This window comes from Melopsittacus undulatus, chromosome 2 (genome assembly GCF_012275295.1).
Source record: "Melopsittacus undulatus isolate bMelUnd1 chromosome 2, bMelUnd1.mat.Z, whole genome shotgun sequence".
In the NCBI taxonomy this organism is placed as follows: Eukaryota; Metazoa; Chordata; class Aves; order Psittaciformes; family Psittaculidae; genus Melopsittacus; species Melopsittacus undulatus.
This window is the reverse complement of record NC_047528.1, coordinates 63,892,650-63,917,310: the sequence shown is the minus strand read 5'-3', so window position 1 is coordinate 63,917,310 and position 24,661 is coordinate 63,892,650. Positions and strand designations below refer to the sequence as shown.

Sequence of the window (24,661 nt, the reverse complement as noted above, 5' to 3'; positions counted from 1 at the left end):
CAATGTATAGCATCTAAAACAATATTTGCAGTGCCAGAGCAGTGCTCTCAGAGTACTGGGTACTACAGAGTAGTACTCTCTCACTAGCACTTTTGATCAGCTCTGCAATATTTAAGCACATGAGGGGAAGTGCTCTATAACAATCAAAGTAGATCTCCAACTCTGTGAATAAGAATTATTCTCAGAAATTGCATTCATGCTGGTGTAATTCCTGCAGGTGGAGAAGGTGTCCAATAGGCAATGTTTCCAGTGGAGAAATTTTCCCTGGACTGTGTGACAAAGAATTCACATTTGAATAAAAATAGAGCATTTTGTTACAGTGTTTTGTAGAATATAAGCCTTAGTAATAAAGATAGAAATTACAAAAGCAGTGCTGAGCAGATATTATCAAAACTGTTTGTGCGGCAGTTTCTTGGAGGAAATATGCCCATTACAGAGAGAGATGGCTTGATGCTTAGCTTACTCACTGTTGGCTTCATATTGCTGCAATACAGACTTTGACAAGAGTAAATCTTAGAATGTATCAATACAGTGCAGTTCAAAATCAAGTGCCATGTTGTCATTTGTGGCGATGCAGCTCTGCAAGGACTGTGCCCTGTGAATGTTAGTTACTTCCTTCACAGGACTAGTGAAGATTGGTGGAGACTTCACAAAATTCAAGATTTTAGATATAACACATACAAAATAATCTTAAAAGGTTTGTGGAAGGCATTTCGTTTCCTCCATGAGTCAGCTGTCAATATGAAAGAATGAAGAAATACTGCCATGGTACTCATTATAGAGAGACAGTGAGTTTTGATGGCATATAATAGGTTCTTTATTTTCTTCACAAATACATTTCCTGTACTGTGTTTTGTTGTAACATGCTGGAAGTTTCAATAAGAACAAAGAAATTGTTTCAATAAGGATTGCTTGGTGGGTTTGGTAACCTACCAAACTTGTTTGGGGCTTTTTTCTTTTTTGGGGTTCTCTTTAAATGCATTGTATATTGCAAAATGCAAAAGCAATCTGTTCCTTACATCTGTGCATTGTAGGTTAATATTAAATTCCATGAAAATAGTACATATTTTTAATTTATGCTTCAGAGCAGTACAGACTATATTCCTACTGTTTTTTCTCTTGCTAACCCAGCTCAGCTGAAATTCAGGGAATTTTATTTATTTTATTTAAGTTACTTTAAGAACAAAATTATGAGCCTTTAAATGACTGAAGTGGCCACTTCTGTGCTGTCATATGGAAGGTCAGGTATGTAACTGGAAAGGTAAAGAGATGATCCAGTGTCTTCCTAGCAGAGTTCTGCTTTCTCCTACTTAGCTGCTTTCCCCCATTTATTCCCAACTGTAAGGTATAGGGACCCTGTGGAGATTTTCACTGAAGTGCGGAGCAGAGAAGCAATTAATCTGTATGATGTCAAAGCTGCTTGCATCAACTATGTCAGTTCAATTTGCATTACACAAATGAGCAAAGCCCGCATTTTATAGACAACTACTCACTGACAGGCTAGATTGCCATTAATCCCCAGGGGCTGGATCTGTGTTTGCTTTCCCAGGTGTACCTCTCATCTCTCTGTTGTCCAAAGAGATTGGTTTCTGTGCTGTGGAAAGCATACATGGACTGTCCCACAGCCTGCAACACACCAGACCCAGTGTGGAATAAGGGTGCATTACACCTAAGCCTGGGAACTTCATGGTATCCTTGGATCCTCTCAGTGTTATTCCTGAGAGCTGAAAGCAAGCGAAAACCCAACCAACCAACCCAGCTGGTCTGGAATTGGCTGGTGGTGATGGGTTTTTTTTCCCTGCTAGTAAATACCTAACTTTGTTGTGCTGTTGAGAACTGATGAATGCCAATTAAATATTTGCTGGGAAAGATTCCTTAGGGCCAGGATAAGATTTGTGGTCAAATGCAGAAAGTGAGTCCTATCCACTCACTTTGGCTTGTCAATAGCACAAAAACAGTGGTAATCTTGTTAAACTGGCGGCAATTTCAAATCCCAACCTTTTTCCTATGTTTACTTGAATCCATCTTCCTTTGTTTTAACTTTTGTTAAAAGTTTTTGATTTATTGTAGAGAGAGTAAAAAGTAAACACACAAATCTTTGACAATACCGTACATTGATCATAATCCATCCTTTAATTGCACAGTTTACAGATGGCACTCTAAGGACATCACTTAGCTGAGAACAAAGATTTGAAATTTCATTTTTTAAAAAAAATAAGTCAAGAAAGCAAATGGAGAAAGGACAAAAAGATAAAAACAAAACACAGAAACAAGAGGAACACAGACTGATTCATTCTGAATGATCACTATCTAATTCCCTTTGTTTTCTTGGGAATTGAGCTGTATGCTACTCTCACACATATCAACCTATTTAGCAGAACCAGTTAACATTTCACAGTAGCCCTCCTCCATTGTTTTGCTAGTGAAAAAGCCGGGCAGCTACAAGAGCTTCTTGTCACAGTTTGTTAAAAATACAAAGATTAGTATATTTTAGGTAGTTCTTTAATTTTAAATGGAGAGTCAAGCTCAGCAGCAAGGAAACCCTGTATGTTCTCACTACAGGGTGGGTGTCTTGTGCTCTTTCATCAACATGGGTTTTAGCTCTTCAGGATCCACTGCACTTTCTCAAAGGAGTTAAAACCAGTAGGTCTGCAAGGCCCAGACTGCTAGACCATGCTGAAGAATGTATTCAGAGGAGGAAACTTGCAGTGCCTTTCTGAATGCACTGCTGGTTGTTGCCCAATCTAATCCTTAAATACAAACTTCCTCATGAGGCTTGGAGGAAAAACTAAAAAGAGTTTCTACCACCAGCTGTATGAAGGTTTAGGGCCCATTCTGACTACCCAGTATATTGATAAAACCTAGGAAAGAGCAAAATATGACATTTTTTATTAATCTTTGAATAATTTTGTGGTGTCACTGATCACAAAGAGGCTGAAGAGTCTTCTATTCTGGCACTAAAAATAGATCATGAATCATTTCATGGGAATAGTATTTAATCAACTCATTAATGTAATATTTAAACTTCTCTTTTATTTACAGGAACAGTAGAAATCGGCGTGTGCATAGGCTATCCCACGCAGAGATGAAGTCCATGAGAGACATCTTGGCTCATAATCTATATCAAGTGCGACAAAGGGTGTGTAAACGACCTGCTATTGCTCACTGTTTGCAGACTGAAAGCTCTTGTTTGCCCTCCCCATATCACAGCCAGGGTGGGTGGCAGCACCAGGACCAGTCCTGGGGTCAATGCTGGTGGGAGATGTGAGCCCAGTGCCCTGAGGTGCTCTGACCCTGGAGCTGCCAAGGGAAGGGAAGGAAAGGAGGGGAAGAAGCCCTGGCTTGCGGCACATTCCTGGGTGTAGAAAGAGAAAGCAAGTTTTCTCCATCAGCTTTTCACCCTGGCAACAACATGGAAAACCAGGAAAATCTGTGACCGGGCTGTAGAGGTCAGGCTTTCCTCATTACACAGCTACCCGTGACTCGGGAACCACCATCTCCAGGCTGCCAAACGTTCTGTCCCCACGGCATGCACTGCCTGTGCAGTGGATGGCTAGCCTGGACCAATGCTGGGCAACCAGCTACTGATGCTGCTCAGACAGCTATCTGGTACTCGGGGATGAGTGCAGGCTCCTGTGGGAGGTGGTGGGCTGGGGGGTGGCCAGCGGTAGTGAAGATCCGCACTGTGTAGGTTGAGGGACCAGCAGTGGTAAATACTGCATAGCTCAAAGACAGCTGAGAGGCTGGTAGATCCTCCATCTGTATGGGACCAACAGCTTAACCTCACCACAGGAGAAGAAAGGGGAAAAATAAATAAATATTCCACCTCCTCTGGAGCTTTGCTTTACACGTTTGTGTTTTTTTCCCCCATAAAATGAGGGTGATAATAACTCAGTAGGGATTCGTTTTGCAGAAATTTGTACTGCCTCTGATGCAGCCAAGTGAATATTGAGTTACTGAGAGATATTGAGGTACTGGACCAGGTCAAGAGAAGGGCAACAAAGCTGTTGAAGGGTCTGGAGCACAAGTCTTATGAGGACTAGCTGAGGGTGTTTAGTCTGGAGAAGAGAAAACTCTTCTTATCGCTCTCTACAACTACCTGAAAGAAGGATAGAGTGATGCAGAGGTCGGTCTCTTCTCCCACATAACAAAGTGCTAAGACAAGAGGTAATGACCTCAAGCTGGGCCAGGGGAGGTTTATATTGGATATTAGGAAAAATTTCTTCACAGAGAGGGTGATGAAGCACTGGAACAGGCTGCCCAGGGAAGTGGTGGAGTCGCTGTCCCTGAAGTGTTCAAAAAACGTGTAGATGAGGTCCTTAGTGGTATAGTTTAGTGGTGGACTTGACAGTCCTGGAGTAATGGTGGACTTGATGACCTTGAAAGTCTTTTCCAATCTAGTAGGTTCTGTATCTACTTAATCCAATATTGAGCCCAAAATATAGAACTGAGCGCAGCAATGAGTGGTACAAGATATTTTACATTAACCTTGAAATTATGCAGATAAACACCTCTAACTTATGTAACACATATTTAAGAGAAAATTCTAGGCCCTGCTCTTTTAAGTATGTTATTATTAATATGATACTCATTCTTAATATTGTTTGATTTGCCACACCTTATTATCTTTATGATATTAATTTCTTATCTTACCAGCAATAATTTGTATATATAGCTGTCTCTTAGATTACTAAAATGAAATCTCTCGAAAATCAATTACAGCAATAACTATTTGCACCGGTCACTTCCTATGTGGTATTGAGAACTGTGTGCTTTTGGATATGAATGATAGGAAGTACTTCACTTTCAACTTTGAAGGCCTGATAATGTCTGGCTCACCAGACCAATTTTACAAAGAGCTTTGCAAGTGTGACAAAGATCAGATTCTGCTTTTTAAGAAGGCTTATTTTTTCTCTTTAAGGGAAATAAATATTTCCCTCATTTCACCTGATTTAAGCAATAAATTAAAAAGCTTGTCTTAAAACATGCTTTGTTTTAGGGTGATATTAAGGTGTAGTTTGCCCAGGTACGGAAAGGAATCTCAGTCTGTATATCTCATTCTGAAGATGTACTCTTCTTAACTTAGTCTTTTGCTCCTGGGCACACCTGAAACTTGCTCCTGGCCCAGTAATATTAGTACTAAGGCTCAAAGGCTAGTTAATCAAATATCTCTCTCCTGGGACCTCTCTCAGATCTGTAGCTCCCAACTATGTGACAAGAAAAAGGATGACAAAGGGAGAACATGCCCAGAGATGTTAATAACCTTGTGTGGGTAGGTGTATGTTTCTAGTGCACTTCAAGCAGGCAAGAGTCTATGAGAGATGGCATCAAAATGCAGTCCTTGAGGTCTAAGACATAAAGCTGTTCTTGTGTTTCCTCCTATCTTGATCTGCAGCAGTGAATTTAGTACAAGGCTGCATTTTTTCATGTGATGCCAAAGAGATCTCTGGTGAGTCCACGGCCCCATGATCAACCAGACTGCACAAGATTTTTAACATTGGAAGAACAAAGAAAATCAGCTGGGTGCATTTTCTGTTTCAGGCACCAGCATACAATCGACACAACCTGCCTACCAGCGCAAACGAGAAACAAGCCCAAGAAATCCTCATCCGTCGGCAGCACAGCCTGAGGCAGAGTTGCAGGAAAGGAAACAGCTTACCTTGGGGTAGACCGGTACCTGTTACATGCACTACTGTTTATGTGAAAAATGCCTCTGCTTCTCTGTAATTAAGGAAACAGACACACATTTTATATGTTTTTGGTAATAATTAAAATGGATACTTTCCCAGAGTCCTTAGCATGTTGACAGCAACATGTTAATGTACTATCTCTATACATTGGTCAGAGATCAGCTACTATGGTTATCAGTAGTAAAACAATGTAATTTGCATTGTTTTGGTATGTGCAAAACAATATAATCACAAAAATCCAGATGCAAAGCCCTTGACACCTTGCGCTGACTGTTGGCTCTTGATCAGTAAGATTTGTCTGACTGAAGGTAGTCATTGGATAGTATGGACATTTAAAGCTGTGTTGGTCAGAATGAGGGAAGAGAAATAAGTTCTTGCTGTGTATATTAATTTTATTTAAAGTTGTTGCATGCAATAGAAAAGGTGAATCTTAGAAGAACATACTTCTCTCTGCTGACTGTAAAAAAAACCCATAGGGCTATTACATTAGACATTGACATTTTTCACTAGCGTTGACATTGAGTTCAACCGTCCGAGCCAAGCATTGTTCTTATTAATTTCTCTCTAAACTGGGCTTTAAAAGTGCAGAGGCACACACACACAAAAAAAAGCATATAGCCATTCCTCTTTACCTTCTCACCAAAGAGGTGTAAGTGGCAGACACAGTCAGAGGCACTGAACACATTTCTGTCTCATACGCAGGTTAACACCACAGAAGTACGCTACCTCTCCTTGCCTCAGGGCCCCAGACAGCACACAAGACAAAAAGCCAGGCACGTTACTTTTACAGGTAATGGCAATACTTTACTCTGTATCCCACTCCAGCAGTGAAAGAAACTTGGCCCTTGCTCAGTGGATTTAGTAGTACCAAATAAGGAATCCCAGGGAAGTCCCTGGCCTCTTTAAATGAGCTACACCCTTTTCTCCTTTCTTTTTGATCTGTGCTGTTTACATGGTCATTACTGCAGCAGTTTCTATCTCATCCCAGCACCGCCCAGGTTTCTCTTCCCCGTAGCAGGCTCCTGGATCCTCTGTTCTCCCCTTACATCACACACAGGGACTAGTTCATTGTGGTTGATATAGATTATGCAGTTGTCTTACCCTGCACATGGGGCTGATCACCCCTGCAATGGATTCAGGCACGGGCTCAGGCTCTTTCCGCTGACTGGAGTATTGGGGGCTCTTTTCCTTCTGCCTCAAGGCTCCTCCATGTGGAGATGAGCCTGTAATCACATAACCTAACAAAAACTTGTGGCAGAGTCTGTCCCCAAGTAGCTGGTCTCTTCTCCCCCTTTCCCAACTTATTCTCTATGAACATTTCTGTAGCAATACTGGAATTATTGGATAAAGTTATCAGCCAGTCTCATGTTACCATATGTACACAGTAAAATGCAAACCCAGCCTCAGTTGCACTCTCAAGTAAGGAAACAGAAGTTAGAGGTGAAGCAACACTGAATTGTTTAAGGAAACACAGCAAGACAATGTCACAGAAAATACAGAATTTAAGACACTCGAATGTTCATCATTGTCTCCATCTGTAATCTCCCTGACTCCTTTCTGAATTTACTTGTGTGAACCTGAGAGGCATTTGTGTTCCTTAGAAATATTCTTATTTCTAGCAAAATTAGCTTTAGAGATTGAAACCATATGTTTAATCTTTGTCTTTATATCAAAAACTTGGACAACAAAGTTTGTTTCCTGCAGGCGCAAAACTGTTTTTTCTTCCCTTTCTGTTTTACTACGAAAGAGATGAAAACAGGAGATCTGTGAAGGCAACCGTCTTCCTGGGGCTGGGCACTCACACATGGTGGCAGCAGAACAGAAACTCAGAGGATCTGTTCAGAGGGGAAAATAAAATTACTCATGGGGATTTTTTTTCTTTTTTCCTTTTTTCATACAACTGATTGATTGTTTTCAGTTTTGTTTGTCAGGACCCCATGGTGGGGGTTATGTGCCTTTCTAAAAGATTCAAATTGTTCTACAGAGCAGCCTCAGACCTAAAAGCATTTCAGACATTTTCAAGGGATCAAATCCTTCTATACCAGACAGGCATATTATTTCAGTGGGGATGCAAGTACTTTTTTATGAATAGCTAGGCCTGAATTTGAGCCCTATCTTATGAGCTATCCAAATAGATCATATCTGAAGAGGCTTCTTGGTTCAGCTTCTCGCCCCATCCAAAGCCAGTTGTGTAGCATTCACCTTACTTTAAATTGTCTGCAGCAGGAGGAAACCACCCTAAACTCCTCTCATAAATTGTGTGAGGATGAAATAATCTGCACATGGAAACTGAGGAGATAAATGTAAAGAATGTAGGAAATTAGAATGACAACCTCATATATGCACATATGCATCTACAGAGACAAATGCTACCTCTTCTGTCTATGCCTGAAACCCCTCCTGGAGCAAGCATCCTCTAGCAAGCTTGGTTTAACTCTTATTTATAGCATGTGCAGAAAGTTTAGTAACTAAAATGTGAGAAATAACCACAAATAGATCCTTAAACCACATATCAGCTCCTTCTGCTACTCATACAAATGAATTATTTCTTTGACAATGTATATCACTCTTACTTGGCAGCAGTAATGCTCCCAAAAGGGCTAAGTATGAAGGACTAAAGCCCTTCAAATCTGAGACAACCTATTCTGTTTTACTGCTTATGGTGTGGTATTGCCCACATGGCCTACGAGAAGCAGGTTCTGCTGTTAAACCAGTCTGTGCCCCTGTTTTGTAGAGGTATGTGCTGGTGCATGCATTCTTACTTTGCGACAACTGTGAAGTAAACATTAATTTAAAACAATGTAATAGTTATTAAACTGCAATAACTTCACAGCTTTTGAGTATGTGACTAAGGCCATACATGTGTGCTTTACCTGCAGCAGTGTACAGTTTGATTTTATTATAAATAGACCTTGTGTTTATCTCCCAATGCCTCCTAACTTGTTACAAGCTGTTTCTTAACTTAACTACAAGTGGCTTTAAGAAGAGTGAAAATGTTCTATAAACTCAGCAGAATGAGAAAGCCAGTTATTGGCCTACGGCAGGCAAATTTTTATTGTGTACTTGTGGCAAAGCAAGCTGGTAGGAGCAGGTCTGACACACCCAATGTAATCAAAACACCCTAGAGTCATACTCCTGGTTTCAGGTGAAACTGTTTTCTTACCTGTTGTTAATCACAGATAACTGGTAAACCTGATTTTCGATGCCACTGTAGTTTATCACTTTTTTTTCTCTTTCTCTGTGGGTTTCAAAATGCTTTTCAACCATGGTACCAGGTATACTTGTGAAACTTGTATAAAATTGAAAGCTACATAAAAGAGCACTCTTGCCCTGCAAAGGCATTGAGCAGCTCTGTCAGGCATTAAAAGATAGCTGACTGTGCTTACTTGTTGGGGTTTCAGGGTAGAGGCAAGATCAGTAAAATCTTTTGAACATCAGCTTTGGGATAAAAATAAAATTTAGGGTTATTCTTAGTTCTCGATATAAGAATTATTTAAAATACTGCAGTTCCAGGGTTTAAAACCATGATGCTGTATGGTATTGCATATCCTTTAACTGTCCTTGCCAATACCATGGTGTTTCTCTATTCTCTTCTTCAAAATATTAATTATTTGGTTATTTTCCTTCAGATCACCACAGAAGTGGCTCTGATGCTGCATTCCCAGTAATGTTCAGACCCCAGCCCCGACTACGGCCACTTGAAGCAAAGCACCACCAGGAAGAACTGATTCCAATGGCACACTTGGATAGACGAGCACGCCCATCCAATCCATCAGGTCGAAGAGGAAATTCAATCAGGCATCATCGTTTCACCAGAGCAGAAAATCTAGCTCTAATGCCAAAGTCTCAATTCACTGTGGGAGAAGTAAAGGGATATGAGTCAGAAGAAGAGACAGTAAAAATGGCACCAGCCAAGCCATTAGACATATGAGGAGCACAGAAGAGCAGTGTTTGCATCTCTAGGGCCCTCTGTGCACTGCTCCAGAGAAAATAACAAAGCTCTTATATGAACCAAACCACAATTTTCCATTTGGGACTAGTGCACTTGTTCTCATATCACTTTCAAATGCTGTATCAAAGTACTTAGTGGCTCAGAGAAGACTCAAATTCTTACACGTTTCTGTCAAGCTTTCTTTCCAACAAAACGCTGCAGGAAAGAGGAACGTGACCTTTGTAGGGGTTTGGACATGGATTTAAATGATGATAGTTGGGCACATGCGATGCTATGGGTGGAAGCTAATATTGCCTTTCTCTGTTCTGCACTATGGCTGCATCCAGAAGAAACACTGAAGGACATACTTGGCACATGAGTGGCAAGACTGGTAACTTCAACTTGCTTAGAGCTTTTGACCTCAGAGTAGCTGAGATTTTCCAGGAAAAAGTTAAAAAACAGAAATGCATTTTTAGGCACCTAAATGTCACTGAAGATGTCTAAACAAGGACTTTTAGTGGACAATTTCAGCACCACCAGAGGAAAAAAATAAAACCCTTTTTTCCCCTTTTTCTCATGTTTGCAGCTTTTGTGTTTAGCAGGCCATAATGAATGCACTGAAATTGTACAAAGCTTTATGAAACTCAAGTTCTGTTTGGATTTCTTTATTGTGCCAGAGAAATGATACAACTTCCTTTATGAAAGCAATTATTACAAGAGTGTAAGATTTGGCTTTTGTACTGACACTGAATAAGCAATGAAATACAGTTCTGTACCTGAAGATCAACAAATAAACCCAGCTCCACCAAAAGAGAAGTACCTTTTGCCAGATCTCAATCCTGTAGCAAGTTATGTTGACATTTTATAAATCTGTATGAAAACATTATTTTAAGAAAAAGAGTTATCATACAAAATCAGGTCTAAATTGCAATGCTAGTCACCCAGTTGCTGCATGAAATTTAATGAGGCCAAAATTAGTGCCCGTGTGATGTGGTCCTTGGGCACAGAGCTGATGCAGGTGCATGGAGTGAGGTGACAGAGTTGTGGGACCTGCTTGCTGCACTACAGAGTCAGGAGAGGGTGGGATCTCCAAAACTGGTTGCTGGGTGATGTGGACTGGAGGCAGTTCCTGGGTACAGCAATGAAGAGCAAATGGAAATCTGAGAGGAAGGTGAACATGGGATAGTGCCTCATCTTCAAAGGGAGCTCAGGAGAGAGACTGAACAGAGGAATTACTGTCAGCTGCAAATTCAGCATTTCCTCTTTAAGAAGATTTAATCAGCAGGGTGTGTGGGGGAGCTGGACAGATACAAACTGTGTGAAATGAGGAAGGTTAATTGGATATCTGGAGTGGCATGGAAAGGGACTAGGCATACATGATGGAAAAGAAGACTGTGCAATTTGGTCAGGGGGTGTTTGGGAGGCATGTTTAAAATTGACTCCTAAATTCTTTATTAAATATTATAAAAGTCATGGAGTATTCATATAATCACCCATTGTAAGTAAGAAGCAAAGCATTCAATTCCTAATGATCATTTATACTAGAACTAGAGAAAAATAATGAAGTCTTGCTAAAATACAAATAAGTACAAAAAATACAAATACCAGTGCGTAGCTGGAGTCAAATCTACTTCTTGGTTTGTTCCTAATCTTTCCTTTGATGAAATCACTGAGCCAGGTCTTCAGAGAGTGTAAAGCCATAGAGCATCTAGAAGTTAACAGAGCTCTTCCAGCTTTTGTAGTCTGATCCCCAAACTCGTAAAGTCTATTTTTAGTTTTCTTTCCTAGCAATTAGAAAACAGGAGTGGAAGAAAATTTCCTTCTATGCAATTAGTTGCTGTTAGTGGTTTTGCTGGTCATCAGCCAAGAAGAAATGCTGCAGATGCCTGTATAAAATATGTTCCAAAATGTACAGTTGCACTGTTTGTTTGTTTTCATGGGTATTTCATACTTGTAGACAGAAGCGTTCTTAGAGAAGCACATTGTTTATGTTTTAGATAACAACAGCTACAGTAATGGTTCACTACAAGTAACTTACTCATGCCTAGAAGGTGAAGAACTATTATTTGAAATCCAGAGAGAAAATAGGAACTTGGGTAATTAAGTCAATTTCCTTGGGATGGGGGGATAGGGCAGGACAGGTGAGTTTCAGGAAGGAATAATAATGAATAGCCTGTATCTTCAACAGCAGAGAAAATGGGAGATAAACTTGACCAGAACTTGCTAACCAAGGAGAAAAATAAGACAATAATAAGAACAGTCATAATGAGAAAATATTTTAACAGTAAAAGCAGCAATGGTCAAACAGTATTTGCAGAGTTATCAGGGTCAACAGTATATTGTGAGCAACCCACAATCCCTTCATATTTATTGCATGGTGTGATTAACTGTTAGATCCTGTTGTTCTTGCTGCAGCTGTTACTCTACAACTAATATTCCAGACAAGTAGGAACTTGTAGTTAAAGGAGAATCTCTTTCTCAGAGATCTTATCATGAAGGATGCAGCAGTGAGAAGAGTGCCAGCAATCAGGACACAACAGCAGCTACTGTAGGGAGTGCCCAAGCTGTGATCTCCAGAAATATCAGTTAACAGATTGCACTGAAAGACAGCATTGCCATGGTACCTCCTCCAGGGGGAATGGTCCGAACTAGGAATATCTGCAACCGCATAGTCAAGGAAACTACACGGTGGCTGCATAACAAAGTAAAGCAAGACAGGGAGGGATGCTATGAAGGACCTAAAAGCAGTTTATGAGTTGCACTAAGGGAGGATATCAGTGAAGGAGTGCAGAAGCAGGGGAGATAATTTGCTCAGAGCATGACTCAAAACTCAAGTCAGTGGAGCAGTCATGTATGTATCAAAGCCAGAGAGAGAAGCTGTAACAGGTGGAAAAGAGCAAATGCTCCAGCAAGAGCTCTAGATGGACTGATTCACTGCTGTGTGTGGTGGCAAGAAAGTAGGCCAATTTAAAAGACCAAAGTAAGCTCAGATGTGTTCAGAGCAATTAAAGAAGGTTGTATGAGATTCAGAAAAGTAGGCTAGAGTTTCAGGCTGTAGAAGCTGGTAGAGAAGTAACAACCATGTTCAGTGTAAGAAGAGTAGTTTAATCCATATTTAAGAGACAGGTAGTCAGAGAAAGAGGACCAGTGATATCTGCAGGGGAAATAATCAGATTGCCAGAAAAACATGACTTTTAAGAAAGAGAAGAGGAAAATAATTGTGAAATAACTCTTATTTTTTTGCAAGTATGTTGGTTTTGTGGGCTGACACTTTCAAGGTTTTTCCTGAAGCCATTAGACCCTGAAAACTCATATTTTATTGTCATGTATAAATGAAACCCACTATTTAAAAGGCCGTGGGAGACTCTGGAAAATATAACAAATATTTACGACCTTCCTTTCCTTATAGAAACTTTTTCTAAATTTCTACCTACGTGTATGGATAAACCACAGACGTTAGAAGTGGAAACCAGATTACCTTATCTTTATATTTTGTTTGCTTTTTAGGTAGGACAATTACATTTCTTGTTTTGCCAAACTCACTGTACTTAAGAACCTTAAAATTAGAGGTGTAAGGTAACATGAGTAATGTTCTGATTCAGTTAAGAGGACTGGAAATCTATTGAGCTAAGTTGCCTAATTTATTTCCTTTTGGGAATCTTCCTCAATGTTAATCACAGTGAAACTCTTTTTTCTTTCCTGCTTTGGTTTTGTAGGTGTGAAATTTCAAAAGTTAATATCAGTTCTTGTTTATTTCTAGTCCACCCTTCCTCTTGGAAAAAAATAAGTTTCTACCATGCTTCAAGCTCTGATTTTCAGATTTCATTCTTTGGCAGGGCAGACTGCACCCACACCAGTACTAATTGGCTGGTCAGGAGACTCTCAAACACAACATTATCCCTGACTTTTTCTTACTGTCTTTTCAAGGAGCAAGCTAGGAAAAAAGAAGTATCTGTCAAGAATAGCTGCAGTGAGCTGGGGGCACAAGTATTAGTAATTTCCAGTGCTTTTATACATGCAGACACAGACAGCTGCTCCGTGCTTTTTTTCTATTTTATTCTGCTAAATTCAAAATTATCATGAAACCAGCCTGAAGTTAAACTGTTTGTTTGGGTTTTTGTTTTTTTGCTGACATGTATATTGGGTATTTATTTGGTACAGGGCCTAACACCATTTGCTTCTTGTATCTACTGTATTAGCAGTAGTGATAAGGGGTGAAAAGAATGAGTAATGCACAAATGTTGAAATAAAAGGGCTCTTTATTTTTAAGATATCTTGGAATAAAGCAGAAAGCCCCTAGCTAGCTTTATACATGCCTCTAGTTAAGGATAAATTCTCATTACTGAAGCTTGGGTGAGAAAACAATAGATAAATGTAAGCCAGCTGCTGAAATAGCTTCAATATTACATGAAGGTAAATGACCACTATTGTGGTCAAAAGTTTAATGTCCAAGTGGATACCAGTGATGAGAGGTGTTCCTGAGGGGACCTCCGTGTTTGGGTGAGCAGTGTTTAACATTGTTTAAAATCTTTATCAATGACATGGACAGTGGGATTGAGTGCTCCCTCAGCAAGTTTGTCGATGACACAAAGCTGCATGGTTCTGTTGATACACTAGAGGGAAGGAATGCCATCCAGAGGGACCTTGACACTCTTGTGAGGTAGGCTAACATGAATCCCATGAAGCTCAACAACGACCAGTGCAAGGTTTTGCAGAGAGGTCAGAACAATCCCAAGCACCAACACAGGCTAGGCAGAGAAAGGACTGAGAGCAGCCCTGAGGGGAAGGACTTGGGGGTGTTGGTTGATGAGAAGCTCAACATGACTCAGCAGTGTGCATTTGCAGCTGAAAAAGCCAACTGTATCCTGGGCTGCATCAAAAGGAGCATGGCCAGCAGGTCAAAGGAGGTGATACTGCCCCTCTGCTCTGCACTTATGACACCCTACCTGCAGTACTGTGTTCAGCTCTGGGTCCCCAGCATAAGGAGGTAGATCTGTTGAAGCAGGTCCAGAGGAGGAGAGCCACAGAGATGATCAGAGTGCTGAAGCACTTCTCCTATGGAGACAGGCTGAGAGAGTTTGGCTTGTTCAGCCTGGAGAAGAGAAGGCGTAGAGGGAGACCTTAGAGCAGCCTTCCAACACCTAAAAGGGGGCCTACAGGAAATCTGGAGATGGACTTTTTACAACAGCATTTAGGGGTAGGACAAGGGGTAATGGGTTTAAACTGAAAGAGGGTAGATTTAGGTTAGACATTAGGAAGAAGTTCTTTACTGTGAGGGTGGTGAGGCAGGCACTGGCACAGGTTGCCCAGAGAAGCTGTGGCTGCCCCATCCCTGGCAGTGTTCAAGGCCAGGCTGGACAGGACTTCGAGCAACTTGATTTAGTGACAGGTGTCCTTGCCTGCAGCAGGGGGTAGGAACTAGATGATCCTTCAGGTTGCTTCCAACCAAACCATTCTATAAATATATGATTAGTAATATTTGCAGTGGTGCACAGTGTCTTCCAGGTGCTGTGTGAACACAAGTAACAGTTCAGAGTCACGGCATCCTGTGAGTTATGCCAGTGTTAAATCCCCACTTGAAAGGTGGGGAAAATTGCACAAAGCAAATGAGCTGTGTGTAAACATAACACAAGAACAGTGCCAGGAACTGAACATGAGACCCTGGTCCCCTGACCCCAAGTCTACCTTTACTTCCCTTAGGCTTTCTGGTGGCTGAAACCTACAGAAAGGAATAAACGAACAGACTGAAACTTCATTCAGCTCTCATCACACAAAAAGGAACTATCCAGACAGATATTAGACTCTTTCTGTACTGCTTCAAGCCAGGCTCTTTACAAACAATCCTAAGAGACATAATAAAATTTTGTTGTATTTATGTGTAAAATATATGTAAGGTAAAAAAGATGTAATTCTTCACTCATTTTTCCCCAAGACATTCACTGTTGTTCCTTTCAAAAACCAACATAATGTTCTGCATGTTTTGTATAGTTACATAAACTTGGTAACATTGAAAGGGCTTGTAAGAAGTGAATATACCATAAAATACACCTTTTCCTTGGAGGCTGGAATCAAAAAACTCATGTAAGTTGCTGCTCCTACTGCATTCTGGTCCAATGAGGAAGGGAGGATGTAGGTGTTTAGCACAGGTGTTAGACCTAAGACAAATCTCTCAAGGCTAAAGAAACTCAGGGCTAAGTCATGAGCAGGTGCCTCAAGATATCTGAGTTGCCAGATTTGGCACAGGAGCCAAATGAGCACACCGCTCCCTGGGTAAGTAGCCAGAGGCCAGGGAGGCCCCATGGGCACCCTCATGACAGCTGGACTGCACCCCTGAGGCTGGTGTTGGTGGACAGCTACAAAAGGCAGCCAATGGCACTTAGGGCATAAACCAGTTGAACATATGTGAATGGCTGTCTTGTAGGGATCTGATGAGCAGTTCAGCCTTCACTGGTTCCAGTGGGAGCTCAGGATGTAGACACCTTTATGGTGAACATCTAAATGCAGCTGAGTCTGAAGTGGAATTCCACAGTCCTGACCCTTCAAGCAATTTCAGTATGTATGAATGAAAAGTATCTTTCCAAAGATAGACATTATGACTGCTTTAGCTTTGAGATTAATCTTCTTTTGCTTCTCAAGAAATTAAGCCATTTCTGCATGTACACATAAAAAGGTAATATATATATTTTTTTAACAATGTCTAACTGTGTACAACTCCTATGCTCTATTTTTGAAGATGTTCTGTCTGCAAGCATATTTGTCTCAATCTCCTGTAATGGGTTTAGCAATAGAAATTTGCAAGGCTTACATTACTGGTAGTTCAAATGGACCCTTTGTCTTGAATTTCTCCTGATGATAAATATCCCAAAATCTTTCCCCATTATTTTCATAAGTATGCAAACCTGGATTCAAATGAAAGCAATGAGTGCTGATAAATTTGTTAATCAAGTCTTAGCAATTTGAAGGAACTCTTCCAGGAGCTTTTTTCTTATTTTTCCCTAATGCAAAAATACCTGGTACTGGTTTACCAAGAGCTGCAGAGCTGATAAAACAGCTGGTGCCAAGACCAGATTTACAGGTCTTGTCCTGAGGTTATAAAAAGAAAGATAGATATAGTGACAAAGCTCAAAATATCATCATAAACAAGTCTGTATGAATTAGGTTAAGTTCCAAAGCTCAGAAGAGCTATCAGTATTATTATTATTATTATTATTATTATTATTTTTGTTGCTGCTGTTTGTTTGTTTTGTTGTTTTTTTCCAGCCTCCTACTATGTGTAGCTTTTCCTGTACCAGTCTCTAATGGTTAAATTAAAACTGTTCTATGAGAGCATTAGTGGTCCCTTATCTGATGGAAAAGTCATACTTTTGGCGAAGAGGAAAAGAGCTGCAGTGACCTCTGTTGATGGACTTTAGCAGTGTATTTAAAAAGCCAGAAAGGAAAGGTGTCACATTAAAATCCTGTCCCAGGAGGATTTGAGTCCTAGGATCAAAAGTAAACCGTGCTAAGAGGGAGAGGCTTTCGGGTTGCATATGAAAAAGACTATTTCTCAACTCCCACTGCAGACAGGATCCTTATCAGGATAGCTGCCTTTTAAGAATTATTTTCAGGCAGTTTGTTCCTTTTTTTCACTGTGGAGCTAAAAACCATTGGCATGAAGACAGAGGACATAACATATTAGGGAAGATGTGTTTTTTGTAGTGCTATACGGCATTCCAGGTGTTTATATCAACAAGAGAAAACATCATGGCTGTATGCATTACTTGATCTCAACTAGGAACCGGTTCCCAATACCACCCTGACACACAGTGTTCTTGAAGTTTTGAGGCAAAGGAGCTTTCCACTTGACAGGCTGCCTGTGGCAGGGAGAAATATCTAGAAACTGTCATGCCTTTATGACCAAGAATTTGGAACATGTCTTTGTGGGCTAGTACTGATCCAGGAAAATAATTAAACACACAAATACCCACAAGGATCTAGATCTTAATGCTTAACTTCAAGGTTGGGAATAGTCTCAGTAAAGCCGAGCATGTAAGGATTGATCCTGTATGATTAAAGTTATTGAAATCAATAAGAAAACTTCCATTAAGAGCTAAGTAGCTTGTAGAAATGAGGGTATTTATGTCCTTACTTTTTTTCAGACTTGTGCCTTTGCTAAGGATTACCCAGTATTAAAGAAAGGCATAAATGAGAGTCAGGGCTTTGTACTGTTAAAGTTATTTTATGCTTCTGAGCTACCCAGTAAACAATTGGCACCCACAGTTAGGCTTTTCTAGGAGCCACAGCAGTAGAAACTGGTGTGTTTTTCCTTCTGTGTCTGGTATTATGGCAGGTCTAACCATGATCAAAAAGCTGTGAGTTTTTCCAGTTCAGGTATTTTAATTTGTTAATGCTTCCACCAGAGCCTGAGAAGTTCTACTTTTAGTATGCTTGCCAGAACCACTACTATCCTTCTGATCCTAAAACATCCTTCTCACAAGAGACAAGTAGATATGGGTAATGACATTTTACTAATATCTACTATGGTATCCTTGTTCAGGCTTTGCAAAGAATAATTTCTGCAAGTGTAAGGAGGGAAAAACCCAATTTAACTCTCTTTTTAATAAAAAGTATGAAAAGCTATATTAAAGCCGTATCTTATTTTGATATAGATAAAATCAGAAAAAGAAATAATAAATTGGTGCATTGTGGTTTTATTAACTAGAACTTAAAGGTATATTTGTTCTGCTAAGAACATCAAGATACACAAAATGTAAAGTATTAAAATCAGTCCTAGTTTACATGTTATTGATGCAGTAAATATTATGGCATCTTACACAAATTTCACAATAAAGCCAAACATTATAGCTACCTGTTTGAGAACTTCATGCTCTCAGGCATGAAGGAGGTATTGATGTATCTTCCATATATAATTAATGATCCTGGCAAAGACCTTCACTGACTTCTGGGAAACCACATCTGTTTCTTTTCACTAAGCGTGAGTCTGACAATTTTTTGTGGAGAGTGGTCAAGATAGGAAGTACAGTTGGGTGGTAGGTTGGATCAAAGACTTCTTTCCCTTAGTATATTTAGTATCCTACAAACACTTCTGCATGTTAAATGACACCAGTTACCCACTCGCTTTTCTGAAGGCAACCCAAGAAAAAGCTCTATTCCTGTGAGAGTTTAAACATTAAGTAAATTATTTCTACGTTAGAATATCAGATAGAACCATTCTATGTAAAGAATAATTCTTTTCTTCCAAGCTTACCTTATGATAGGATTATCTTTTTTTAGGTTGCTTGACAAAATACTAAAATGAACATTTGTAATAATGCTTATAGCTACAACTTTTCCACTGAGCCCCAGTTCCACATAGCTTTGCTACCTCAGGTATGGTTTAGGTAGCAGGTTGTGACATAGAAGGAATCAAAATATCTGTTGCCATTTTTCTACTGTGCATTTCTATTACCCAGCATTCAGGCTTTATCTTACACTGCATTTATGAACAAGTTTCTGAGTGGTTATTTATGTACCAGTCTTCAGAGGTCAGCTCTTTTGGCTTATCTTATAGAAGAGAAAGGAAAAAGTCAGCAGTCGTCTTTTTTTTACAACTGCAACAGTATCTTTTTTCATACAATTATAACTGTTTGACAGGAATTTGCTCAAAGTTAAAGAATATCTTTGGATGGAGATTAAAAATGGAAAATTACATCTTCAGAGATGTACTTTTCTTTAAATTACTAGTATGTGAAAACTGTTTTGGAACTTTAATTGCTGCTACGGACTAACTACAAAATAAACTTTGCAATAAACCCTGACCGATCCTTATCTATAACCAAAAATCTCCACACTGGCAAGAGTATAATACAGGGTGAAATCATATTTGGATTTGGAAATTTTTTGCAACTGAGTTCAACAAGGCAGGATCTTCTCTTTCAAACAGCCCCAAACTTCTCCTCCTCTGTGCATGTGGAGATTATCTGGATCCTTCAGTAATTGCTGGTTGGGTCAATTGGTTGACTTTTTACAGCGAGGAGACTTACATACTTTTTGGTTTTGGCCTCACACAGAAGCATTTGGGCATGATCTCTCAGGGTAAACTGGACAGTGCAAACCAGCGTTTGAGTGATCTTCTGAGTTAGAAGCTGGTTTCTCTGGTCAGTGCCAGCTCTGAATGCTAACAATTATGCCTGTTTCCAGAAACTGCATCTGAACCTGCTATTCTTTTGACCATTGTGATTTTTGCAATTTGCATCTCTCTGCCCATCCTCTTCTAGCATGCTGCAGGTGGGACAAACCTGAAGCACAATACCAGGATAAAAGGCTTTGTCAAAAGCTCACAGAATAGCAGCCACTGCAAAGTTGGTTGGTAAAACCCTTTCTCATCACAGAATCACAGAATGATTGAGAAGGGATTTCTGAAGGTCATCTAGTCCAACCCCTCATCTGCAGCTCCTTTCCCTTCATGCGAAGCATCATTTGCACACAACTACAAGTCTCTTAGCAATGTCCAAAACTCATATTCTATCTCAGCACTGTACAAAAAACTCGTGAAAAGAGGTACATGCAGTGAACAATGAGGGAGAAGGCACCTTTCTCAGCTTTGCCTGAGATTTAATATCAGCTGCAGGACAAGTGGGGGGCTGGAATACACCAAATCTGGCTTCAGTTGTGTGTGCCAGTCTATCAATCTGCGGCTCCTTTCACGCTCAGTTGTAAGAAGCAGCATCTACAGGCAGTGATTTATGGGATTCTACTGGGAAGCAACAAGCAGGCCCTTTTGAATTGCCTGCTGTTTTCAAAGAGACCTAAATATAGCCCAGGGTGCCATTGCTAAAGGACAGATGAGCAACCCTAAAAATAAAATAATGACAAACTTTTACTGAGGAGTTGAAGGGGTTTTAAGAGATTTTGGTCTTGCTGTGAGCAGCATCTGTACACAGTTTATGTGATGTTAGGGTTGAATTTGTGAGCAGTTCTGATACTTTTTACTGTTGTTTTGTACCCAGACACTTGCATTAGTACTAAAAAAGCAATTTACATAATAGCTGTATCATCATCATCATCTCTATCATGAGCCCTGTGCCCATGTTCATCTAAGAAGTCCAGCTATTTTGCTCAAGAACATATCTGCCTCCACGTGCATTGCCCAGCCAGGGCTGGACTACATGTAAGATCAAACATTTTTTAGTCTCTCACTGCTGAACTTCCTGCAGCTTCAAGTTATAAAGCATTTGACCTCTACAGTAGAAAATGCAGGTCAAACTGATTCCTCTCTGTGGTTTTTCAGGTAACTAGCTGCTCTGGTTTATTTCAAACACTGTGGGATGGGTTTTGCTGCCATTACACAACTGGCACCAACATGCTGGTCTAGCTGAGGTGAGAACCAAACTGCTTATGTGACAAACTTACTTCAACACAAGACAAGAGGATGTTGATTGCAAAGGCCAGATATTCAGCCTCTGCTCCTCTCCTCAGAACTGTCATAATTATTTTCCTGCATTTTCCAACGTACCTGCAGATGGAAAAGAGGATTTACTTATCTCTGTGTATCAAGAGGTCACAACCCGTTTTGCCAATTCTGTTATAAATTTTGCTAATTCTGTTTTTTGGCAGTGCATTCCTTCCTCAGGAAGCATAGATGGAGTATCATGCAGGAGGAGTTAAAAAAATACCGTAGTTACTGACTATGAACATCATTGCCCTGCCTTTTTTTCCATGATGTAATGTTCCAAGAAAGTCTGTTACACAAGAAAGCAATCAGAAGCAGGTTAAAATACAAGGAAATGGGTACAATCATCTCAGTAAAGTAATCCTATCCTGACATGGCTTCTGTGAATTGATTTGTTTGTTGTAAGCATCGGAAGGCATTTCACATTCCTCTGCACTTTCCTGCTATGCTTATTAAAATGGTTTTCTTCAGAGTCTTTTTGGTTGGTTGGTTGGGTTTTTTTACCCTGTGTAGCCTTTTCTTGGATTAAAAAGTATGCTCACATTTTGATCCCCATATATCATTGTGGGATCAAATCCTACCACTTTTGTTTATGTTTTTATGTTTTATGTTTGGGATTAATTTGGCAACTCTAACATTTAAGCATCTAGCTGAAATGCTTTTAAAAACACAGGAACAGATTCCAGTTGCAATATCTGCATGAATTAGGAAAGAGAGAAACAATTTAAAATATAGGACTGTTGATTACAGCAAATTACATTGAGGATTTAGAAACTAGAAATAAAATTATATACACATATGTGTGTGTGCATGTAAATGTATAGATACAAATATTAAAGATCTATATATCAAAAAGGAAAAGGAGCTGGCATTAGATCATGCATAAGCAGTAAATTTGTTCTCTACTAAATTGCTAGTATTCCAGTATAATCAAACTTAGAATACAGGGAAATACAGAGGGTATGGGGGTCAAAGTGATACTGATGATCACCAAAGGACTGTGGGGATTGTGACCACTGAAAAGTTCCATCAGATCTTCCAGTAGTGTAAGTTATATGTCTTGCATTTTAAAAGTTTAGGAAATGTTAAAGTTAACTGAAGTCATTTCACTGAGACAAAGAAAATTTACCATTTTCCTCATGATGCCAGTGTTTCCAGTTCACTTCTACAGCACTCAACAATCATGTAAACAAAAGTTTCCACTCATCTGGGAGTATTCCAATGAAGTGTCCATATTTTCAATTCCTGAAAGCTCCTGTATCCATCTTTCCAATTAAAATGCCATTAAAAGTCTTTGAAAAGTTTCATAATATTAGCAATTAATCCTATGGATTTTCATTTTTTATTTGGAAAATTCTGGTAATTAAAATATGTTACATTTTTCTCTACACTTTTTTGTAAGGTTAAATGGGGCATGGGGGTCAACTGTATCATCTCTGAGATCAAGAGAAAGGTCTTTATAAAACAAAGGATTTTGATGCTTGGCTGCTGCTCACTCTAACCACTGTGACACTGAATGTTTTAGACTGAGGCTCTGTTAACCCCATCTACTGATGTATTCCACTTAGGAACTGCTAAAAAACAGAACGTACATTAGGGAGGATTTTGTGTGCAGCTGAATACCCTTTATCTCCAGAGGAGCAGAGTTTAACAGCCATAGCCCTTTTGACTCTATGCGTATGGTGCCTACAGGTAATTTCAAACCAAAGACATTCTTTTCTTTCACAGCCTCACTGACTATATTCTCCCAGACACACTTTGCCTTTACACAGCATCACAGATGGTGGACTTTCCCGTGATATTTCTTCTTGAATGAATGTGTGGTTTTCGTTAGTTTCTTACCTGATTGTTCTGTGCTAAGTTTCCCAAGGACGGGATTATGTGAAGAGGTGAGAAAGGTTTTGCACATGACTTTGGAACAACAATGAACTGGAATAATTTTTTATTGAAAGCAAGCCATATATAATGTTCTGTATAAAATTTAAAGCCAAACTTCCACCAAGTCAAGTGGAAAACTTGTGTTCATACTAGCTGTCTAATGGTCATAAAGCCAAGCAGCTGAGATCAACAGTTAAAGACTTTGCAAATGTTTGATAATGTTCTGCAATGAAAATATGGTGACATAAGAGATGCAAGCAACGGCTAATCAACCTCAGGGAGTAGGCTGGAAAAAATGAAATGATACATAGGAAAACTGGGGAGAGATAAGCAAAACATAAACTCAAGCCACTGAAAAGAAGTAAGGTATCATTAATTCTTGAAATATATATTCCTGAACCCTTATAGAAAGTTATACATAGGGTATAGAAAATATCACCTACTCTAAGTCTCTTTTTTTTCTAGATAACAAATGCTCACAATTCAACCCTTGTGAACGCAGAATACAGGCAGTTAATTCTCTGGCTGACCACTGCAGCAATTCAGAAACTACCTTTCAGTGCAACTCAAATAGCAAAACACCCTCTTTGTATTAGGGCTGCTTTTGCTTCACCTGTCAGGAACAATTCCCTGGCTTCAACAGGATACATATAGCATCACTGAAGAAAGAACATCAGCTCTGAGGATTGTGGAGATCTAGGGCAGTTTTTTGATGCCATTGCTAAAGGATGGTTACTCTTGGTTCATGATGACTAGCACCACTCAGCTCTGACTGAACATGCACAGGGAGTGTGTGTGTTCATAGTTTGCAGGTGGGTTCTTGATGCGAAATGAGAGACAAGAGGATGTCAGAAATCAAGGGCAGGTGAGAAAGGGGCCATGGGGTGAACAGCTCCCTGTATTACCCAAATACACACAACAATTCCAGCTCCTGGTTATAAGATGACCTGCATCACTGACTACAGGATCATGTAGGCACCCCAGTAGACATTTACAGACTTTCCTGAAGATCAGAGTCCTCTTAGAAAAGCCCTTATGAAGGGCTCAAATCTAACCTGCCATGCTTATACAAACCAGCTCATGTTGGTGAAGTGGGAAACAGACTTTAGGCTGTGCTTGTGAGCTGAGGGCAAGCACTGAGAAGAAATCTCTTGGGCCAGATCATGGGAGGAAAGCCTGAGAATAAGGCAGTTGGTTTGATTCAATGCAGAGTGCAGCCTGGGAACATTTTTTGCTTGCTCCAGATCTGCTTGTAAAACATTGTAACATTTATTTTTAAATGAAATTTTCTTCAGGAAATAAAAACTAAACCAAAAAACAACACAACCCCTCACCGCTTTGAAAGCAGCATTTGTTTAACACACTTGTGCTACTAATCTACTGACAAGGAGCAAGTAGGAAATGTAGCTTAGCAGGAGGCCTCCCAGGACTCTAGGACTGGGTCAGCCTTTACTTTGCCCTTTGCAAACAGAGGTTACACCTCTATGCTTTAAAGGTTGCCAAAGTTTTAAATATAGGCTCTACCACTAAAGGAATCACTTCAGTCACCTCCAATGGCTGAACTCCTGGGAGACCATTTAAAACTATGTTTATAAACCTATCAAAATCTGTTTTCAAAGGAAAATTCTCACTGTCGGTTATGATGCCACTGTAAAGCTGAAACCGGAGTAATTCTTTTAGTCATTAACTTCTTTTCCCCCTGAAGTTAAACATTTAAATTAGTATTTCTGT

General features: G+C 39.8%; 1 protein-coding gene across 1 annotated transcript in view; it reads left to right on the top strand.

The window, feature by feature from the left end:
* Positions 1-10,212, top strand: part of SLC9A4 (solute carrier family 9 member A4) — a 33,438-nt gene extending 23,226 nt beyond the window's left edge. The window contains exons 9-12 of the mRNA XM_013129577.3: positions 3,043-3,139; positions 5,542-5,673; positions 6,393-6,480; positions 9,320-10,212. Coding sequence (XP_012985031.3) covers positions 3,043-3,139; positions 5,542-5,673; positions 6,393-6,480; positions 9,320-9,621 — 619 coding nt within the window. The 3' untranslated portion in view covers positions 9,622-10,212. The remainder of the gene's footprint in view (positions 1-3,042; positions 3,140-5,541; positions 5,674-6,392; positions 6,481-9,319) is intronic.
* Positions 10,213-24,661: the final 14,449 nt, after the last annotated feature.